At 43.0% G+C, this 23,663-nt stretch overlaps 1 protein-coding gene across 1 annotated transcript; it reads left to right on the top strand.

Annotated features, from left to right (window-relative positions):
* On the top strand, positions 1–23,315 carry LOC147689350 (phytanoyl-CoA dioxygenase, peroxisomal-like). The gene is made up of 6 exons (XM_086939918.1): positions 1–130; positions 3,593–3,809; positions 4,251–4,342; positions 5,626–5,765; positions 19,959–20,063; positions 22,754–23,315. Exons 1-5 carry the CDS (start codon positions 1–3, stop codon positions 19,968–19,970), a joined length of 591 nt encoding a protein of 196 aa, XP_086796044.1. The 3' UTR covers positions 19,971–20,063; positions 22,754–23,315.
* Positions 23,316–23,663: the final 348 nt, after the last annotated feature.

Raw genomic sequence — 23,663 nt, forward strand, 5'->3', positions numbered from 1 at the left:
ATGACCACCGAGGCTGTGAAGGTGAAGACATTCTACAATGCCAATGGCTTCCTGACTGGACTACCCGTGCTGGGCACCGAGGACCTTGAGGCTACAAGTACAGCCTTCGAAGAGCTGGAGAAGGAGTATGGTAAGTACAAAAGGGCAGGTCCCAGTTCACAAATGGTTTTGCAGACCTTTCTGCACAATTCAGTCACTTGCAAGAGTAACGCCCAGACTGCAATAATGTAATGTACACTTGTGAATGCAAAAGATCCATCAGTGTTACCGTATTCACAAGAGCAGCTGTAATGTGCATTCCTGGGGGTGGCGGTGCTGCAGATTCCAATGGCTACTCAAAATTTGGAAGTTTGTATGTAGTTGTGGTACATTTGTGGATACATTACCCCATGTGCACAGCAGAGTTCTCAGTAAATTACACTTCTGTCCGGCACACCACCTTTTAGGTTAGGCTTTGGAGGACATTTGCTCTGTCTGCCAGCATCATCCATGCATATTAGGCACAGAATGCTCATCACACTGCACCTAAGACTAGATCACTCTATTGACTACTTCCAAGGAAAACTAATCCAACACACTGAACAACTCCAAGGAACACTAACCCACCACACGGTTCTGCATCCCTGAAGAACTAAAAACTAGACCAACACACTGAACTGCTTCCAAGGAACACTAACCCTCCACACGGTTCTGCATCCCTGAAGCACTAAAACTATACCCAACACACGGAACTGCTTCCAAGGAACACTAACCCAACACACTTCGCAGGATCCCTGAAGAATTTAAGACTAGCCCATCACACACAACTGCATCTTGGGAACACTAACCCAACACACTGAACTGCTCCCTTGAAGCACTAAAGACTAGACAACCACACTGAACTGTCTCTTAAGAACACTAACCCACCACACTGTGCTGCATCCCTGAAACACTTACAAATAGACCAATACACTGAACTGCATTTTAGGAAAACTAACCCAACACACTGCTGCATCCCTGAAGCACATAAGGTTATACCAACACACTGAACAACTCCAAGGAACACTAACCCACCACACGGTTCTGCATCCCTGAAGAACTAAAGACTAGACAACCACACTGAACTGTCTCTTAAGAACACTAACCCACCACACTGTGCTGCATCCCTGAAACACTTACAAATAGACCAACACACTGAACTGCATTTTAGGAAAACTAACCCAACACACTCTATTGCATCCCTGAAACACTTAAGACTGGACCACCACAATGAACAGCACCCCAAGAAGAAGAACACAACACATTGCGCCACATCCCTGAAGCACTAAAGACTAGATAACCACACTGAAATGTGAAAAAACAATAACTGAAACTAACAGCCTGATTCATCAAGCTGAAATCGGCTCGCAAAGGGTCAGATTCTGAGAATCTGGCCCTTTGCGAGCGCTATTTTTGCATTTGGGATTCATCATCCCAAATGCAAAAATCGGTAATTGCTAATTCGCTAAATTGCGAGGAATTACGTTTAAGGAATCTCTATTTGAGATTCCTTAAATGCAATTCATCAACCATTTTTAAATTGCTAATTCGCAATTTCGGGCCGCTATTTACCGAGAGGTCAGACCTCTCGGTAAATAGCAAAAACTTAGAAAAATGCTTTTAAAAGCATTTTTCTAAGTTGCATGTTGCGCACACACATGTCCTTTGGACATGTGTGTGTGCAACACCTGTGTGAAATTTCATTTGAGGGGTGCTACAGGGTGTCCTGTGGACACCCCTGGCACCCTTCAAATCGCAATCTTATTTGCGATTAGCTAATTGCTAATCGCAAATAAGGAATACTCCCCATTCATTCCTATGGGCCTTTTGGCCCATAGGAATGAATGGCGAGTTATTCCTTATTTGCGATTAGCAATTAGCTAATCGCAAATAAGGAATTGTAAGGAATCGCATTTTTATTGCATATTCCTACTTGAATCCCGTTTTGCGAGTCCTTAATAGCGATTCGCTATGAATCGCTATTAGGGCCTCGCAAAACGGGAGCATGATGAATCAGGCGGTAAGAGTAAGCATGGGGTACACACTAGTGAACAACACCTGATGAATATTGTGCAAGGTGCCTTAATCTGGACTAACTGAAATTATCTTTACAACCGATGGATTGTATGTTTACATCGGATTAGAAGACCATTCTACCTCCAGCAAACACCACTACAGGACAAAATCCTCACAACCAAATGCTCATAAAATGAGTTTCGCCCTTTCACCATGTTTACTTTTGAGCTCTTCCGGCGTCTAATGGTTATTGGCCTGTTCACAAAATACAACATGCACTCCAACAAAAGGGCCTTTGTCCATCCTTTGTACAAATCCAAGCTTCCTCGACTTTACACAAAAGACAGACCTTTTGGCTTTGTAGGTGTGTTTGCATCTGTGTGCAGGTGACATTATTGTGGTTGCAATGTTACACAGGCAGAGCAGAGACGCTCCTCACAGGAGCACCTGGACTCAACAGCAAATATTCACCTTTGAGGACAGAGGGAGGGGGTGACAGGCGTAAATCACCGGAGACAATCCCAAATCTATCATAATTGTAAATATGTGTAAATATGCAAATTACACTCTACAGAAAGGTATTAATTCTCCCACTCGCCCCCCTCCCCATTGTAATCTGTTCTGAACCAGGCCCGCCAGACCCCAGTGTTCAGTGTTTACAACCTAAGGCTCGAAATGCTGTTGCCGCATTAATAGTGTCTGTCAAAGAAGGTCTGAGCTACATCAAATACTCAGCGTCAGTGGAATTATGCTTCAAAGGAGGGCCAAATTATCAAAGATGACCCGATAACGTTTGCAAAGGACCTACCACAGCTCAGCATTGTGTGGGTCCCTGTTTTAATAACTTTTGATCCATTTGAGGTAGAACCAAAACATCTATTAAAATCTTCGAATTATGCAACAGATAATGGATTAGGTGGCAAATGCGACAAACGCATCATAATTATGCTGGGGGCTCTGTACCACATAACTACAGTAGCACAAAAATACTTAAAACAGGAATATTGATTATAGCGGTGACATCAGCAGCTGGAGTTGAACACATGCTGGCACAACATTCGCCATTTTGTGAATTGCAAACCTGCCCTTGTCACCGAACAAGTTTGCTGTGTGAAAAATGCAAAACCATTTTGTCATAAAAAAAACTAACTGTTTTCCTCAAACAATGAGGTGATTCTTTAAACGCCAAATTTACATATTATTACATAATTTAGTTCTTTAAAAAAACGGCTTATCTGAGAAAACAGCATATTTTTCAAAAAGAATTACAAAACGTGTTTCTCTAAAAATATTTTAATTCTCAACTGTAAATGTATTAGATATGCTCCCCATATTAGATGTTTTGTAAATATTTTTTTCAGCTCAATTCACAGTTTATGTAAATAAGAAAAAATAACATTTACCCATTCTTTCTTAGCATGGATGACAACCTTAGCAGACATGGCCACCCGCATCTGGTGACCCTATAATCCATAGGATCACTTGCTGAGCCTCCCCTTAGCACAGGAGGCTGTGCTGTTTGTTTACTCAGTGAATGCTTCTTCCGTGTGTTACACAGGTAAGGAGCACACCCAGTACAGCCTGCATAAAATCCACCTAGCCCACCCTTGGGTGATGGACCTGGCCGCCCACCTGGACATCCTGAAGGTCATCACTGCTGTGCTGGGACCAGACATAATCCTGCCGGACTCCCGGTTCATCTGTAAATACCCCTCCTCCGACATTCCACACACAGATGATGCGGTGCCCTACATGGCCTGGCACCAGGATATCAAGTAAGGCGACGCGCATGCGCACTAGATCCTCATACCTTTGGGGACAGATGGGGGCTTAAACTAGAGGTCTGTAAAACTGCAATGGTGCAGGCCTCATTGGCCCCCATTCATCCGTTTGTTATTGTATTAAATGTGGACATTTTGAATGTTATTTTTTTCTGTAAAATAAAGGCCACTAGCTCCTAAAAATTAAGTTATCAAAGGAAATTTTTGAAAAAGTCGAGTGATAACTTCTTTCTCTCGCAAAACCGATATTTTGCTGACATTATGCCTCACAGTTAATAATTTACACATTGTGAGTTGAGAGCCAGAAATCATTTTTACAGGCATTATGTGAGCGGCATTAATAGCTAAACTGGTTTGACAATATCACCCCTGACCGAGGATGTGTTGACGTTCAGTTAATGTATTACAGCTGGTCTTTCTGTTTACCCTTCACAGGTACTGGGGCTTCGAGGGCGGGCCAGTGGCCTCGGTGTGGCTCGCCCTGGATGACGTAGACACAGAAAATGGCGTCCTTCAGGTTATTCCAGGTATGTGCAGGGCATCAGTCTGAGAGTCTGGGGCAAAGCGAGAAGGAGAGACCTATCTTGCTTTCAGCAAAGAGCTTTTGTGTCATTAGGAGCAACTTGGCAAACGTTATGAAGTTGGGGAACTGTCCATATATTTACAGTGTTTTGATCAGGGTCTCAGACAGAACATATAGAATCAGATTCACTTCCCAAAGTTCAGCAATGAATCTATCAGCTGTGATGCCACCTGGAAACAAATAGCTCACCAAAAGTGGGAATGTAGAAATCAACACAAAAGAGACAGAAGAATCCTGTCACACCAGCAGATCTTCCTCTGAGACTGCCTTCCTCCTAGCTCTCATAATAGGCAACGCTTTCTCTATTTCCATTGAGACCCCAAAAAACACTTCCTACAAACCTTCTGTTGGTCTTCTTCTTGAGTGCCACCAATCCATTCAACAATTCATTCTCAGCCATGACCGCTCCTCAACCAGCCTTCGCCTCCTTCCTCCTGAGCATCCATATTCTAAAGGGCCCCTTATTCTATGTGGCTACTTTATAAGTCCTACGTAACAACACACAATTACATCCCTCTAATTATTATGAAGGTAGAGACACAGAAGTACCCAGAAGTATGAGAGTGATTGGTGAGGTGGCGGGAAGAGGGAAGAGGTAAGAGGAGAAGGCATGTGATGGTCCCTAGATGGATGCTTGTGGAAAAAGCAGGACCCAGTTGTTCATGGTCTGCCCTTTCACATTGGGAATGTGTGGCTGGGGTACAGAGGTGGTCTTGACAGGGGTCACCATCAGGAAATAATGAAAATGTTTACACTCAATCTGTGACAATACCGCATTACAATCTAATTTGCATTTAATGTTTTTTTGCTCTTTCTATTCCACCCCCAAAAAACTCTATTTAAAACCTCTGTTAAACCGTTGGGGTGTAAGAAATTGTAGGCCTGCCTTCTTAAGACTGTTAAAACTTGAAGACGAGCACGTGATTTTTGCGGTATCTTGTTTTTTAAGATCTGTCATGTTGTTGCGGAAAACCATGTGGTAAAACATTCTTGCCTGGGTCCCTCTATGCCTACTGTGTTGGTCAGCACAAATTCCATTTCATATTGTATTGTATTTGAATGAATTTTTAACACTTGATTATTACAATTGCTGTTTTTTAACTGTTAAATCTCATACGCAAGCATTTATTATTAATTGTGATGTTTTTATATGTATGTGTTGTGCTTTTATGATTTTACGAAAATCAAATAAAGCTTATACTACTACTACTACTGTGTCCTCTGTAGGAAGTCACACGCGGGGCATCCTAGAACACCAAACAGCCATCAACCCAGGAAACATGTTAACTGCTAATCAAGAGATTCCCCGACACTTGGTGGATGCAGAGAACGCGGTGGAGTGTCCGCTCAAAGCTGGGCAGATGTTGGTAAGTGCACCTTGTTCCTTTATTTTCCTGCACATTGTATTTTAACTAATTCTAATTAATCGACTGACTTACTGTAGGATTTGTCTACCACACAGTACCCTAACAGTGATGGGTGACCTAGCACAGTTGCCTAGTTCAAATGAGTCTTGAGCAGGTGACTGAAGGAAGTAGCTGCAGGGACAGTCTAGACATTTCAAGGAAGGCCAATCAAGGCAAACGTATCCTAATGTAGAAACATTTTTCTCTTTGATATGGCGAAATAGGAGTCTTAAGTGTGCACACCTGAGAACACCTGGCCACCCTAGATGAAAGATATACCAGGCAGGCATGATTTAAAGAGAGTATACTCTTTGATTGAGAACCAGTTAAGAAGTGGTGAGCATCTTAAAATTATCTTTCATCTTTAAACTATGCACCAGGTGAGTGTCACTTATCACATCAGCTATAGTCAATGTACAGTCATCTTAGGGAGTTCAGGCATACACTTGTCATCACCTATAGTATAAGTATGGCAGACTTAGGGAGATAACCACAGACCTCTGATCATCTTTGGTCTGTGTGTGGGCACACATAGAGAGATCAGTATACAACTTGCATCACCTGTAGTTTATGTATGTCCGACTTAGAGAAATCAGTGTACAGCTTGCATTACCTATAGTAAATGTACAGGATACCCAAATTAGCATTGTCTCACTTGGAGTTGATCACTGCTCCAACAATGTCGGCCCAATGTACCACTGTTACCAAACTGGACCCCTGCATATGACTGAATAACATTAATAGACTATGTGATAGCTCAAAGTAACTGGTCTGTGACCCAGCAATTACTAGCCCTTTATTTTAGAAAAGCTAAAATTGGCATCAGATCATTTTATCTGTATGAATCCAAATTCTTTAGAAATCTAATTATTAAGCCTAGAATGTTTATGCTATAAATACAAGTTAATTCCAATTATAGTTCCAGAAAGCCCAATACTACAAAAACTCCCATCAGAAGCAGTACTGACGTGTGCTTAGCCCATGACCTAATAAGACTGTAACTTCCACTGGCCCATTTTGTGAACACTACATTTTACATAGACCATGCTGTGGTGACATCACAAACTACTGTGGATAATGGCCGTGCACTGCGCTTTTTGTTCAGTGGTTTAGGGCGTGAGTCGTGATCCTTCGGATTACTCCCCGCTAAGGAGTATAAGTAATGTATAAGGATTGCGCTGGCACTATTTGTGCAAGTGTATCCTAGGGCACTGACGGTTGTGTGCTGGAATGACCAGCAAAACTATAGTCAATAAAGTTTTCAACAAAGATTTTCTTTTTAACTTTTCATAAGTATTTTATTCATACTCATAGAGGTTATTCCGTGTAAATGCATGAAATTTGTTCAACCATAAATCATGTATATCCGACTTGGTTTTCAACAAATATTCTTTTCATCCGACTTATTTATCAAATACATCCAATGCATTTCGGCCATGGGGCCTTCATCGTGGAAATCTGTGAAACAAAGGTTGTATCTATCACTATCTTACATATTCACAAGTATTTATCAGTAAAAAGTGTGTTGTAGCAACGTTCAACTGGGTTTCAATATTGGTTGAAAAATATGATCTCTATGTCTACATTAAACATAAACAAGAATTAAGCAGGACAATCACTGTTGCATTAGCTAGGTTTGATGACTTCCCCTTAATCTCCTATTGGGGCGCAATCTAATTGAAAATGTGACTCGGAGCTAATACTCATTACGCGCTAGAATCTTAAGTGTGACATTCCCTGCGAGTTGCCCACCCTAATTGGCATACTCATGGCATTCTAATGCGTTGTTTTCACGGCTACGTGCTTACCGGAATCGGCATTTTTACGGTGTTAACATTTGCCGCGTTTATTTAAAAAAACGCCTTAGTGCCTTGTTTATAATGCTCGCATTTTGAGTTACATAACAATGAGCATTTTAAAGTTTAGCGCTCAACCAAGGTGCTTACCGGAATCGGATAGTTCGTGTTGTTCAATCGCGCTGCCTGGATTACTGCCTTTCCTGCAGGGATGTTGGCGTGTGACGCGTTTAGGGTGTGATTATGTGAGAGTTACGCGCGCCTATGTTTAAAGGGCCAGACTGATGGGAATTAAAGGGACTTTACTAAAAGATGTGTGATGCCGCCTAAAAGGACATCACTAAATGCAACTAAATATAAACATGATGTGGGGGTACCCATAACTGATATCTAATTATCATGAACATTGCTAACACTTATGCAACATCGGTATTCTGCACAGCACAAAACGTGAATTGATACATTATAAATGAAATGTTCATAAATAGCAACTAAATTCTGTCCGTTCATTAATCCCATGGGGGCTTAAGGTCTGTAAGTGGTATATCCAGTAGTTTTCACGTTTTAACAGGGCTTTTCTGTTGTCGGTTTCATTTTTTTCCACAACTTCCAATATGCAAGCTTTGATTTGATTGATTTGATGATTATGCTCAACAAAGTGGGTGGCTACTGCTGATTTTAACACTTTAGTTCTTATGTTGCTTTTATGTTCGGTTAGCCTTATTTTCAATTTGCGTTCTGTCTGTCGAACATAGGCTTTTCCACACGGGCACTTCATCATGTAAATAATGTTTTTAGTATCACAAGTACCATTGACTTTTAGCTTGATTTTATTCCCTCTCATAGGGTGGGTGATGGTATTACCCTCCATGATATTGTTGCAATTACTGCAGTTTTTACATGGGACTGTGCCTCTGAATTTCATGTTAGGTTTGGTTACTGTAGCATTCTTGATGATTGCTCCCACATTTTTGCTCTTGAGAACGCACATACTGGCTCATCAAGGAAAATGTTATTAAAATCTGGTTCAGTTTGTAGTATTCGCCAATGTTTCTTAATGATTTTTTTGAACTGCGGGCTCGCTGTGGAAAATTTGCTTACGCATGTTATTTTGGTTACCTTTTTGGTTTTTGGCGTTGAAAGTAGTGTTTTTCTGTCTTTTAATTGAGCTCTTTCAAGAGCTGAGTTTAACACCTCATTTGGATATCCTCTTTTTTTGAATTTGTTTTACATGATTCGAGATTGCGTCATTGATTCTTCAGGGTCTGAGACAATTCTTTTCACACGGAGGAGTTGTGAATATGGTAAATGTTGTTTGAGTGGAGTGGGGTGGAAGCTCTGATAAGTTAGTAGGTTAATAGGGACCCTTTCCTGTTTGGAATCGTACCTGTACTGTGTTGCCGCCCAATCTTGCAGGAAAAACGCCGGTTTCACTCGCAGCCTCCCCGTGTCCCAGGAGGGATTGACCGCCCCGCCGCTTTTCTACAACTTGCAGCACCCGCTTCGCGGGTGCCGCTGCGCGGCGTGTGGCGTGGGGTCGAGGCTGCTGGAGTGCTCGTGAGACGGAGAAAGGAGGAGAGAGCACCGTGATCCAACTGAGGGCGCGCGCTGCAGGGACTCTCAAGACCAGGAGTCCCTGCGCTGCACAGGTGTGCACGGCCGCGCCCCCAGTAAGACACGCCCCCGGCTGACCAGAACTCTTAAGCAGGAAGACATCCTGTTTGACGTGTGACCCTTTCCTGTTTGGAATCGTACCTGTACTGTGTTGCCGCCCAATCTTGCAGGAAAAACGCCGGTTTCACTCGCAGCCTCCCCGTGTCCCAGGAGGGATTGACCGCCCCGCCGCTTTCCTACAACTTGCAGCACCTGCTTCGCGGGTGCCGCTGCGCGGCGTGTGGCGTGGGGTCGAGGCTGCTGGAGTGCTCGTGAGACGGAGAAAGGAGGAGAGAGCACCGTGATCCAACTGAGGGCGCGCGCTGCAGGGACTCTCAAGACCAGGAGTCCCTGCGCTGCACAGGTGTGCACGGCCGCGCCCCCAGTAAGACACGCCCCCGGCTGACCAGAACTCTTAAGCAGGAAGACATCCTGTTTGACGTGGGACCCTTTCCTGTTTGGAATCGTACCTGTACTGTGTTGCCGCCCAATCTTGCAGGAAAAACGCCGGTTTCACTCGCAGCCTCCCCGTGTCCCAGGAGGTATTGACCGCCCCGCCGCTTTCCTACAACTTGCAGCACGCGCTTCGCGGGTGCCGCTGCGCGGCGTGTGGCGTGGGGTCGAGGCTGCTGGAGTGCTCGTGAGACGGAGAAAGGAGGAGAGAGCACCGTGATCCAACTGAGGGCGCACGCTGCAGGGACTCTCAAGACCAGGAGTCCCTGCGTTGCACAGGTGTGCACGGCCGCGCCCCCAGTAAGACACGCCCCCCGGCTGCAACGCCTCCCCTTATGAACAGCGTCCCATCGCGTAGCGGGACGCGAGCGGGACGCCGAGCGAAGCCCGGGCAAAGGGCGGGCCCTCTGCGGCCCTCAGAGGCCAAAAGAGGCCGGTCCGGGCCACTTCCCTAACTGGATCCAGCGCATATCGCATATCAGGTATTTAATCTTGACTTATTCACATCTGTCGAACCCACCTACTGCTCTCGCATCCTGCATTGTAGATTATGAGGAAGACTGCCAAGAAGTCCAAGATGCCTACTCTAAGATCAAGCACAAAATCCAAAACGGACCTGCCTCCGCGTTTACCAACTTTAACCGCTATCGACAAGATGCTCAAACAAACCATAGGGGCGGTATCTAATACCATCGCAAACACTGAAAGAAGGATGTCCCTACCACCCGTGACTATTGTCCAAGAAACCCAGGAATCCCTTATTAATCTATCTGAAGCTTCCCAAAATCTGGCAGAGGAACTTGACACTAGCCTGCCCCTCACCCCCTCTTCTTTCATCGACCTCCCTTGTGCCCAGGTGTCCACCGAAATTAGTAGTGAGAGATCTGGCGCACAAACAAACAACTACAATAAGAAATCAAATATTACAGACAAAACCTCACATAAGGAAGGTCCCAAATGCGGGGGTAAAAAAGGATCACTAAAAACTAGAAACCATAATTTGGTAACGCCTATAAATCCATCCACACCAGGAATACCCTGTTGGATCACCAATATGGTGGCTGACCTCAAAACGGACCTTGAACATTCCATCACTGTGCTGATAAAACCCCTTATAGCCAAAATCGATAGATTAACATCACTCGTAAATAATAAGGGGTTCGGCTCGAAAGGCCAACTAGTGCAAGAAGGTGCCTTAACAAAACAGAATGAGCCAATACCCAAAAGACTAACCAAAGATAAGGCCGCTGCAACACCCGATACGGCAGCAAAGATCTCCAACAGAGTCACACAAAAAAGCATCAAAGATACACAAAAGGCTACTACCACACCGAACACAGGTAAAAATAATAAACAAGCAATCACTGATAATAACAAACTACCCCCTGGACCCCCTCAAACATTGGAAGGTAATAATGCTCAAACCCCCAAAGCGAATCCGAAGACCAATTCGACTCCCTCCACAACAACCACCAAAGAAAATAAAACAGCAACTCGCTTCAGGACAATTAACCTTCCGCCTGAAGCATTACCCTTTGTAGTAGTTTTAACAGGAGTCCCACCTTTAAGGGAGGGCAAACGGGAATCACAAGTAGAGCTAAAAAACAAATGTGCACAGTGGTTACAAATACATAGACCACTGCCCCCCAATATTTATGGGGAGATTCTTTCAGTAAGAAGGGGGGAGTGGATCGGTAAAGGTACAAAGACCATAGCAGGGGACATAATCACGGTAAACTTCAGAGACATGGCAGCAGTCAACTTTATCTGCAATGCCCCCCGAGCTATACCCGTTCACAAATTCATCCGGTACATCTATCCTACTTTTATCCTTTCGCATTTCAAAGACCCAGGCAGAGCAACAGACCACCACCGACTAGAATACCCCATATGGACCTTCAATATGGACCTCCCCAGTGGCAAAGGCCAAATTATGTTATTCCAAATTATGACTCCTCCCTAATGCAGCATGCACACTGGAATAGGTTCAGCACACTTGAAGAGGTCGACTGACAGGGACGGGATAAACAACCCCCTAAGTTCGCAAGGTGGAAGGAGGTAAGCCCACTATCATCAGGAAGAAGAACGGGGGCAGGAAACGGAACAGTACTTGTGCCCAGTAAAGGAAGCAGTACCAAATCGCCAAACACAAGTAGAGGAAAAGACAAATCCCCCAAAATATAGGTCAACCACCAAACAGAGCAGACTAGCTGCCCCTAGCAGTATACAACCCAGTCCTGTCATTTCATCGAAAGCGGGAAAATATGCAATGCTCCCTTCAGGAGACCCAAAAGGTACTCCAAAGGATATGACCCAAGAAAACTTACAAATTGCATCCTGGAACATTGCAGGATTAGCGTCCAAATTTGAATCTCAGGAATGGCTTAGCTATATAAACAAATTCCAAATCATATGCCTGCAAGAAACCTGGGCTACCGAACTAAATGATTACAGCTTGGAAGGCTACAAAAGTTTTTCTGTCCCAGCTAAAAAAGTACCCTCGGGGAGAGCTAGCGGAGGACTCGTTACATATGTCAACCTGGACATTAAGGGCACCTGGTCCAACATCAAATGGGCTTCACATAACCTCCCAGCACTAAGGTTCGTCTCACCAAGACTAACCTTTTTCCTAGTCAACTGGTACAATGCTCCTGGAACGACGGAGAAGGGAACCGCCGCTAACGAGCTGGAAGCCTGTCTAAAAAATCTGAACTTTTTAAATAAGACACCAAGCCTCACAAGCTTAATACTTATGGGAGATTTTAACTGCCACCTTTGTGATAAACTAAAACCCTTTAACAAAGACTGGTCAAGATGCACCATAATGAAAGGCCCACACTTCACTCATTCAAAAGAGGGATGGGACCTGGAGAGACTAACAAAAAGGCATGACCTGACTCAAACTCTAGACCTCGTGGCGCTGGGTGAAAAAGGAGAATTAACCCCAACATTCAAAGGAAGAGGTTGCCACTCCTTTATTGACTATGTTTTAGTCTCTCCCATATTAAAAAGAAACATCAGCAAAACTATAATAGAGGCCAGCATCTTTAGTGACCACAACCCGGTCATTATCACAATTGAAGGTTTTGATTTTAACTTGTGTCCAAAGAGACCTGACATTATGGAAAAAGCAGTGGATCAAGGAAGAAGAATTAAATGGGCCAAGATTGATGGGGACAGATTTTACAAAAAACTACTAACAGAGGCCTCAGAAGCAATAGACAAATGTCTTGATCCAAGTGTGGTTGGTGTTCAGGTGGTCAGGGCATTCGAAGAAATTGCGTGCCATGTAAATAATTCCCTAAAGACTACTGGGTCTAATAAAACGTCCTCAAATCCTCGCTGGTTTGATTCGAACTGCACCAAGGCACTTAAAAAACTGAAGGATAGCCTCCACACCAAACCAAGGGATAAGAACATGGTGGGACAGAACAGAGCCGAATATAAAAAAGCCCTGAAGAAACGCAAGCAAAGCCTACAAAATCAAGCCTGGGAGGACCTAAGGGACGCCGCTGAAAGGAAAGACTCTGCAAGTTTCTGGAAGGTGATTAACTCCCCATGTTTTCAGGATCAAGGGGCACCAAAAATTATGAATATTATTCTGCCGGAACAATGGCAGAACCACTTCCAGAGCCTATACAATCACTCAAGCCACCTAACGCTGGAGGATGCTCCGAGGGGCTATCAGCCGGCCAAATTGGACTTTTCCCTGAAAGAAATCGAAATGGGAATAGCAGGGCTCAGTAAAAATAAGGCACCGGGTCCGGACGGAATCCCACCAGACCTATTTCTAAGCAGACCCGATCTATGGGCCCCGTTGCTTACCAGGGTATTAAACGAGGCAGTGGTGGCAGGTCTGCCTCAGTCCTGGTCAACGGCGACCATAGTTCCCATCTACAAAAAAGGGAACCGTGATGACCCCCAATGCTACCGACCCATCTCTCTTATTGATGTGACAGCAAAGGTATTGGGGCGAGTCATTCTACAGCGGTTGCAAGACTGGGCCGAGGAGCACCAAGTCCTTTCGGATATCCAATATGGCTTCAGGAAAGGTAGATCCACCACCGATCAATGTCTAAACTTATACCTCCTGATAGCTAAATATACCATCGCTGGGAAGGGGTCCATTCACATGGGGTTTATGGACCTTTCAGCGGCCTTCGACCGCATAAATAGAAGAAAGCTCTGGTCCATGCTGTTAGAACTAGGAGTGGATCAACCGCTAGTCGACACCCTGCAAAATCTCCACCGGAACACCACCGCAAGTGTGAGGTACAATCAAGAGGGAAAAAAGACCGACCCCTTCACCTGCACTAGTGGAGTAAGGCAGGGATGTATCCTCGCGCCCTTTCTTTTTTCTATCTATATTAACTCGCTGGAAAACGACCTCCTCAAACTTAAGGTGGACTCACCCCAAATCGGTCATCGTGCAGTGCCTGTACTACTCTACGCCGATGACGCGGTTTTGCTTGCCAGAACCCCCATAGGATTACAAAAACTGATTGACGGGTTCGTCATGTTCATGGACAAACTGGACCTGGCGACAAACCTGGAAAAATCCTATATTATGTCATCAGGGCAACTGACAAAAGGGAATTTCACCTATCACATTGGGTCACACAAAATAGACCAGGTCAAGACCTTTTCATACCTGGGGGTATTATTTGATCATCATCTTACCTTTAAACCTCTGGTAGAAAAGCATTCTATGAAACTGACAGCCTCAGTAGGAGCCATCATGGGGTACGGGCAAAGACTAGGAAAATGGTCCCCAGAACAAATATTGAACTTGTACAGGTCAATTTGCTGTGCGAAGGCATCCTATGGGGCAGAAGTGTGGGGCTTCCTGGACAATAAAGTACAGCAGATCCAGACAGAAGAAAATAAATTCTTGAGAAGAATTCTGAAAGTGCCCCAGAGTGTATCGGCCCACATCATCCATGAGGAAGTGGGAGAACCCTTCATTGAAGACAGGATTAAAATTAAACCTCTCCTGGCATGGGTCAAAGTATGGACCAACCCAGAGGCGGCCCTAACAAGACAAATTATATTGGACTGCCTCAAACGAGACAAAGGTCAAACCATCCCCTGGCTGAAATTCGTCAAGAAATCTTTAGCAGAGATTGATTGTACTAACTTTTTTACATCTCCAGACTCTCTAACATCTGAGAGCAAGGCCCTGGTGAAAAAACTCTTTCCGGCACAGCTTAAGTTATCAAGGGCAGAAAAAGAAAACCATAAACCCACTAATCTCTCTTATAATGAACTCACAGCGAAGCACGGGATGGAACCTTATCTGAGGGTCATGTATAACGCTCAGGATCGCTACGTCATGACTCGTTTTAGACTCAACATGCTCCACCATCTATTCGCGGTCCCGGCTGGGTTCACCCACACTGTGGAGGAGAAGGGTACCTGCGGCTGCGACCACAGGTCTCCGCAGGATACCCTTCACTTTGTTTTACTGTGCCCATTTTATACCGTCCCAAGACGTAAGTTCCTGGTGGGGATCCTGAAAGACTTAAAGTTCAAACATGCAAAATTGGCCCTGAGGTTCTTACAGGAAGCGGAGGATGCTTATACCCTCTTTTGTACCATAAACTTTATTCGGGTGGCAATACGACTGAGGAACACTAGAGAAACTGGTCCCTAACATTACTTGTCCCCTTGAACATTTAAATTCCTGATCCCCTAGCCTTCTGAATTATGGTGCCAGATAATTTTAACATTTATAACCTTTTAATGGAAAATTATTCTCGTTTTTAAACATTTTTGTGTGTATTTTGTATTTGTGCTTTTATGGTGTCTTTTTAAGAACCGAATAAAGATTACAAATTGATTGAATTGATAGTAGGTTATTGCGATCTGTTGTTTTGGTGTAAAGTGTGGTTTCAAATTTGTCACCTGTTTTTTTGATTGTTACATCTAGGTAGTTGATTTGACTGTCGTGGATTTCATAGGTGAACTGTATCCGTTGGTCTATGAGGTTTAGTTGTTGAATGTTGGAGATCAAGCTCTCTCTCGTGTCTTTCCACAATATGAAAATATCGTCGATATATCTAAGATATAGACGTAACCCTTGTTGCCATTGTTCTTTTTGTAGGATGTGGGTGTTCTCATATTGATGCATAAAAATGTTAGCGTACGAAGGGGCTGCCGGATTTCCCATAGCAGTACCCGATTTTTGTAAGTACCATTTATCTTCCCATCTGAAATAACTGTGCATTAGGGTGAAGTTGAGTAATTCTAACAAGAATACTTTCATATTTTCTTCATATTCCATGTGAAGCAATGCTTCTTCTACTGCTTCTAACCCCATCATGTGGGGTATAGAGGTGTATAGAGCTTGGACGTCAATAGTACACATGATTATCTCTTCGTCAGGTTCAAGATTTAAGTTGTCTAGTTTGATTAAAAAGTCAGTGGTGTCTTTAATGTAAGAGTTCATAGTGATGACGTAGGGTTGAAGATACTTATCAATCAGTTTGCCCACTGGTTCCTGGATGCTCCCACAAGTTGAAACTATGGAACGACAGGGAGGTTTGATAGGATCTTTATAGATTTTTGGTGTCAAGTAGAATTTTGGTGTTTTGGGATGATCAATAGTAAGGTATTTTTTCATTTTGTCATCTACACATCCTTTTGTTATGCCCTCTGTGATGATAGTCTGGAGTACTGCTTGTATTTCTTTCGTGGGGTTAGAGTTGAGTTCCATATACGTGTTCTCATCCTGTAGATGTAATGAAGCTTGTGAATTGTAATAGTCCTTGTTCATGATGACAAGACCACCACCCTTGTCCGCTCTTTGGCAAATAATCATGGGGTTGTTTGCTATGGTTTTAAGGATGGCATATTCTTTTTGAGTGAGATTCTTGGTCTTGGTTTGTTTTCGATAGTTGATTTTATTTAGATCCTGTTTGACTAATTGTTCAAACAAATCCAGTGTCTTATGGCTGATAGGGGCCATATATGTGCTTGTGGTGGTGAGGCCTTTAAGGGAGTCTTCCTTAATGTCTTGGTGTTCTCCTATAATGTTAGTGAAGAAGTGTCGAAGTCTTAACTTTCTCATAAGTTTGAACAGGCTGATATTGACTTCTAGGTGGTTTGTGTGTGCGGTGGGCACAAACGATGTCCCTTTTTGAAGAGTTTTAATTTGCAGTTTAGTTAAGTTAACATCTGAAATGTTGATTACCAAGTTGTCTATCGGTTCTTTTTCTTGTCTTTCTTGGTCGTTACATTCCGAGTTTGTGGAGGATCTTTCTCCTTCTCTTGTTCTGAGTTTTCTTCTTGACCTCCTGGGTCGTCTCCTGCTTTGGGGCCTACTCCTAAAAAAGGCTGAACAACTGTGCTTGTACTAGCGGTGGGTGTAGGTACTGTAGGTCTTTTTCTGGATGTTTCTGAAGTAGCGTCAGTATCTGAAGAGGATGTATCCGTCTGTTGTGTATATGGGCGGCTTTGTCTTTTTCTTGCATATACTTCAGCCCAATTATAAACTTCGCCCAGTTTATAGTCGATGGTGTCTCGACAGTATTTGCGCAGTTTTCTTTCATTCACTTCTTCAGAATGTTTTGCCAGTTGAGTCTTGATGTCGTCTAATATTTTGTTCAGTTGTTCGGGGGTCATCGTTTTTCCTAGTTCTTCTTTAACAGTAACGATATCTTTCTCTAATTCTTCCAAAATTTGGGACAGTTCTTCAATAATCAACAGAATTAGGTCTAAGGAGCACTTATTAAGGATTGCGTACCATTTATCAGTGAATTTCTTGGAGTTTTTGCAAAGAGATGGTTTGAATAATATTCTCAGTCCCCTTGGGATTCTTGACACCTTGTGGTATCTAATCATTGTGCTGGCATGTAACCGCTGATTGATAATTTTACGTGATAAATACAAGAGTTGTTTCACTTGTTGATCTTTTGATTTAGTTGTGGTATATTCGATAGTTTCTTCATGGATAAGTGAGTATATTTTTGATGATTCCTCGTTCGAGTATGCAAATGTATCTGCTTTGGTTTCCGTAAGTTTGGTAATTTCATCATATTGCATTTTGTCCTGAGTTGCGTGCTACAGTCAATGAGCAGGAACGAATCAAATCACTGTGGATAATGGCCGTGCACTGCGCTTTTTGTTCAGTGGTTTAGGGCGTGAGTCGTGCTCCTTCGGATTACTCCCCGCTAAGGAGTATAAGTAATGTATAAGGATTGCGCTGGCACTATTTGTGCAAGTGTATCCTAGGGCACTGACGGTTGGGTGCTGGAATGACCAGCAAAACTATAGTCAATAAAGTTTTCAACAAAGATTTTCTTTTTAACTTTTCATAAGTATTTTATTCATACTCATAGAGGTTATTCCGTGTAAATGCATGAAATTTGTTCAACCATAAATCATGTATATCCGACTTGGTTTTCAACAAATATTCTTTTCATCCGACTTATTTATCAAATACATTCCAATGCATTTCGGCCATGGGGCCTTCATCGGGGCAGTAATCCAGGCAGCGCGATTGAACAACACGAACTATCCGATTCCGGTAAGCACCTTCGTTGAGCGCTAAACTTTAAAATGCTCCTTGTATGTAACTCAAAATGCGAGCATTATAAACAAGGCACTAAGGCGTTTTTTTAAATAAACGCGGCAAATGTTAACACCGTAAAAATGCCGATTCCGGTAAGCACGTAGCCGTGAAAACAACGCATTAGAATGCCATGAGTATGCCGATTAGGGTGGGCAACTCGCAGGGAATGTCACACTTAAGATTCTAGCGCGTAATGCGTATTAGCTCCGAGTCACATTTTCAATTAGATTGCGCCCCGATAGGAGATTAAGGGGAAGTCATCAAACTTAGCTAATGCAACAGTGATTGTCCTGCTTAATTCTTGTTTATGTTTAATGTAGACATATGGATCATATTTTTCAACCAATATTGAAACCCAGTTGAACATTACTACAACACACTTGTTACTGATAAATACTTGTGAATATGTAAGATAGTGATAGATACAACCTTTGTTTCACAGATTTCCCCGATGAAGGCCCCATGGCCGAAATGCATTGGAATGTATTTGATAAAAAAGTCGGATGAAAAGAATATTTGTTGAAAACAAAGTCGGATATACATGATTTATGGTTGAACAAATTTCATGCATTTACACGGAATAACCTCTGTGTGTATGAATAAAATACTTATGAAAAGTTAAAAAGAAAATCTTTGTTGAAAACTTTATTGACTATAGTTTTGCAGGTCATTCCAGCACCCAACCGTCAGTGCCCTAGGAGACACTTGCACAAATAGTGCCAGCGCAATCCTTAGACATCACAAACTAGACACTGACAAGAAACTAAAGAAGACAGGACAAAAACTACTTATTCCATAGAGAAAGTTATTTTCTGACTGTTAGAGGGTTTTTTGTTAATTTGTTTTGTAGTATTTTGGTACTGTTCAAATGGTACTCTCACTAATGTATTTTTTCCCTTACATGTTATTTCAAAATCTTCTAAAAACAGGAAGGTTTGTGAGGTACTCTTCAGTTCAAATTCGGGAGTTCATACTAATTCAAATTGACTGGCCAATTAATGTTTCTTTTAACGTACGCTATAAAACTCAAACAGCCTTCCAACATATTATTTGTATGCTTACTCACTTCCCCATGGCAAAGACATATTCAGTGAATAATAACACAAGTGATATGAAAATGTCATAGTGTTTTTAGATTTGTGTCAAATGTCTTGATTGACAATTTTACTGCGGGGGACAAACATTTATGTGGTCTTTCCTGTTGTATGAAGTCATGTATACATTTGCTATCAAGAGCACATTCAAAAATAGTTTTTGAGCCATCAAGAAATTTATCAAATTCAAGAAACACCGGATAATCGGACCTTTCTTAATGCCCTGTTGCTCTGTTTACATGCACTTTGGATTCTCATTGGTTTGAACAATACACTAATTTCATGAACACAAAAATACTTTTGTGCACAGGATACCATGTTAGAGAGCATTCATTCCATTTAGCTAGTATCAGTAGTCTTAGTCTGCCATTTTCCCAAGGATTTGCTTAGAGATTCATGGATCTGAGCCTTGATGTGCTAATGATCTCTCGTAATAGAAAGGTATAACTATGTAGAAGTAAATATTGACTGCAAGTAAGGACCGCTAACCCCAATACTCTTCTTCGTCCTTTGGTCCATCTCCTTATAAACCTTTAATGTGCCTGTCCACTCCTAAATATTTAATATCATCATCTTGTCCTTCCAGATCCATGATTGACTGACCATCCATGCGAGTGACCCGAACATGTCCCACAGGAGAAGATGTGGATTTGTGATCCGGTATATCCCCACTAGAGCCTATCCTGTGACGGTGAGTGGAGTCGAAGGATATCAGAATTGGACAGACCGTCTATCAGTTCAGGTGCAAGTCCTGCCAACCAGAAATCAAATATAGAACAGCTGCTACAATTTCCCTGCCCACTTTGAAAATTCAGATCTTTTACCATTTCTAGAATTTTTTTTTTTCTGAAAGTGAGTATCTGTTGCCCTGGTACTTTTTAGGACACTTTTAGGACACATCAGTATGAAATCCTAATAGTTTCTGAAGCCTGTACATGCAGCCCCAGAGAGGGCCATCAATTGACTGTGAACTGTTAAATGCTTTTGCAGTATTTTAAAAAACACAAATAGAAGGTAGTTTTGTATTCAATATACTTAAAATGAAGAACAATTGCTTACATCATTGGGGAAACCAGTAGGCGTCCACATATAAGCAGAGGAACAGTCTAATATACCGCATAGCTTCCTACAGAATAGACGCTGTACCATTTGCACAGCGCTGCACCAGGCATCAAGCGCTAAAGGGAACAAAACACAGCTTCACACAAGGAGAAACACATCATTTTGTAAGTAATTTTCTAGCATTCTGATTTGTATCTGGCAGCTTCTGGATTTCTGTAAATTTGACATTGGGCATGTTTTGAGACCAATCAGTGTTAGATGCTTGTAGGGATTAGTGAGCTTTGGATTGCAATCGTTTATTGAGGTCATGTATTTATAGTGTAGTACTGTCTTTTCATGGGTAATCAGTTTTGGAGATTACCTATTGTGGAGATTGGTACATTGTGCAGGTTAGTTTTGGAAGTTGCGTGGTTTAAAGGTAATAGAACATTTTAAAGGTTTGTTAGATTTTGATGCTAGTTAACCCAGGAGAATAGTTGACTTTGAAGGTTAAGTAGGTTGGGAAATGGATATTATACAGTTTCGCATGTTAGTAGGTTTTAGGATTTAGTAAATTTAGACCCATAAATAGTTTTTGAAAGTAGCAAATTTGGAGGTACATTGTTGGGTTAAGTAGGTTTGCAGACTATAAAGGGTTGTTCGTTTGATTGTTTGTGAGAGAAGGTGGTTAGTTTTGTAAGACACTCAAGGTAAGATACATTTTATGTCTGCTTTCCGCAAAGCTTAACAAAGTGCATTATTAGAAGTTAAGCTGTGCTGCTAAGTTAGTGCCTGTGGTGGATGCGGCCACACTAAAACGCACAGTGGCAACCAGCGTGCCATGCCATGGTTTGATGACAGACTGGTCAGCATGTTTTTCAAAGACAACCCCAGAGATAAAGGTTTGTTCTTGAGATTAATAAAAACTCAATGCCCCTGACAGGCAGGAGTTTCCTCTCAGCATGTCACAGACATTGTTCTTGTCTTCTTGTCAGAGGCCGCATTATCTCGCAGAATGATCCTGAGCTGGAAGTTCATTGGGAGATCCGTCCTAAATAGGGTAAGTCCCTGGTGATGCTCGGTTAACAGTCCTGCATCAGGCGGACTCCTGGGAAGGAGTTTATGATGGTGGATCTTAACCTGTTGCATGCACATGACGGCTCCACGCCGTCATGAGTCACAAGGCGGCGTATGCTCATGACGGTGTGGAGCCGTCATGCCGCTGCCACTCCACCCACGTGGCACTAGTTCCCCGCCTGTGCGGGCGAATGAATGAGTGGCCAGGGTTGTGAAGGCTCCATGCAGTCATGAGCACATGCCGCCCGTGACTCATGACGTTGTGGAGCCGTCATAAGTACCGGAGCGCCACGCCCACCCCTAGGCCCTCCCACATCGCGGCTGCTTTCGCGGCGCAGGAAAGGGGTTAATGGACTCCTAGGAAGGTGTTTATGATGGTGGTCCCTAGTGGAGCTCAGTGGACTCCTGGGAAGGTGTTTATGATGGTGGACCCTAGTGGAGCTCAGTGGACTCCTGGGAAGGTGTTTATGATGGTGGATCCAAGTTGAGTGTAATGGACTCCTGGTAAGGTGTTTATGATGGTGGGTCCAAGTTGAGTTTAATGGACTCCTGGTAAGGTGTTTATAATGGTGGACCCTAGTGGAGCTCAGTGGACTCCTGGGAAGGTGTTTATGATGGTGGATCCAAGTTGAGTTTAATGGACTCCTGGGAAGGTGTTTATGATGGTGGATCCAAGTTGAGTTTAATTGACTCCTTGTAAGGTGTTTATAATGGTGGACCCTAGTGGAGCTCAGTGGACTCCTGGGAAGGTGTTTATGATGGTGGACCCTAGTGGAGCTCAGTGGACTCCTGGTAAGGTGTTTATGATGGTGGACCCTAGTGGAGCTCAGTGGACTCCTGGGAAGGTGTTTATGATGGTGGATCCAAGTTGAGTTTAATGGACTCCTGGGAAGGTGTTTATGATGGTGGATCCAAGTTGAGTTTAATGGACTCCTGGTAAGGTGTTTATAATGGTGGACCCTAGTGGAGCTTAGTGGACTCTTGGGAAGGTGTTTATAATGATGGATCTTAGTTGGGGTTGCTGAAATTCTGTTGTTGGAAATATAATAATACAACCTCGAAGTGGGTGAACGGGCATCTATCACTCTTTAACAGTACCACCCACTTCTAAATGATCCCGCAAGTCTTGAATTTAAATTGTGTGGTGAGAGAGACTTTGAGAGAATCATTAAACAATGATTGGTGGTCCTGTGGGAATGGCTCATATGTCTGTCAAAGCCAAACCCTCTCATCCTGATGTTGTTTTCTACTCTATGATTCTAGGACCCAGAGCGCCCTCGCTCCTTTCCTGCCACAGTCCTGGTCGCCGGAACAGATGAATATAAGCATTTCGAAGATCATGCACCCAGTTTCTTCTGTAAGGCTTTCTGAACCACAGGGACACTTCTGGCAGCAGATCACTGATGGAAAAGCACTATCCCTCCTACTGCACACGGGGATCGATTATTGTAATTGAAATTCAATAAATGACGGAGCACTGTTGCTAATGTCCACCATAGTTAGAGACGCTATTGACTGAACTTCATGCCTCAGGCTTTAATTTTTGTCGTGCAAATGCTAAATGAAGTATATTAAGTCCAGTAATCTCAGATTCTCTCCACTCTGTGAAGCAAACTGTTGACTTAACATAAATAACAAAATATTTCAGAGCTTAGAAAAGTACCTACTTTCCACTTTTATTAGATAACTGAGATATGGACCATGGACACTCTAAACTGTACTTGTATCGTGAATTCTCTGTTGCTTGTCATTATTATATTTATTTAAGGCATTTGTATAGTTTTGAATCAATAAGCAGTGTATTAAATATGTATAATTCCAAAGCATTATGAGTCCTTGTATGTGTACTGCACCTATAAATTCACCCCGTGTCACAAATTCATATACATTCTGTTCAGGATGCAACGAGGCTGCTTAGAAATGCAATGAATTTGTGTCCTGGTACAGACCGCAAGACCCCTATCCCTCACCCATATGTTGCTGCTGCTACTCCTTGATGGAGTGTCAGAGAAGAACTACTGGGTCCAGTGCTCCTGGGCTGGTGGAAGATGATGTCGGAGAGCCTCTTGCATGAACTAGATATCCCAACCCTCCTGTGGGCACAGGTGGTGCCAATGTGTTTCAGTCAGTGGAGTGCAACATATCAGTTACACTATTAACTCTCATTCATGGT

Source organism: Lissotriton vulgaris, chromosome 10 (genome assembly GCF_964263255.1).
Source record: "Lissotriton vulgaris chromosome 10, aLisVul1.2, whole genome shotgun sequence".
In the NCBI taxonomy this organism is placed as follows: domain Eukaryota; kingdom Metazoa; phylum Chordata; class Amphibia; order Caudata; family Salamandridae; genus Lissotriton; species Lissotriton vulgaris.

Coding starts and splice junctions, on each gene's coding strand:
- LOC147689350 (XM_086939918.1), top strand. CDS start 1: ATGACCACCGAGGCTGTGAAGGTGAAGACATTCTACAATGCCAATGGC. Junction 3,810..4,250: donor GCCTGGCACCAGGATATCAA/GTAAGGCGACGC, acceptor TACCCTTCACAG/GTACTGGGGCTTCGAGGGCG. Junction 4,343..5,625: donor CGTCCTTCAGGTTATTCCAG/GTATGTGCAGGG, acceptor TGTCCTCTGTAG/GAAGTCACACGCGGGGCATC.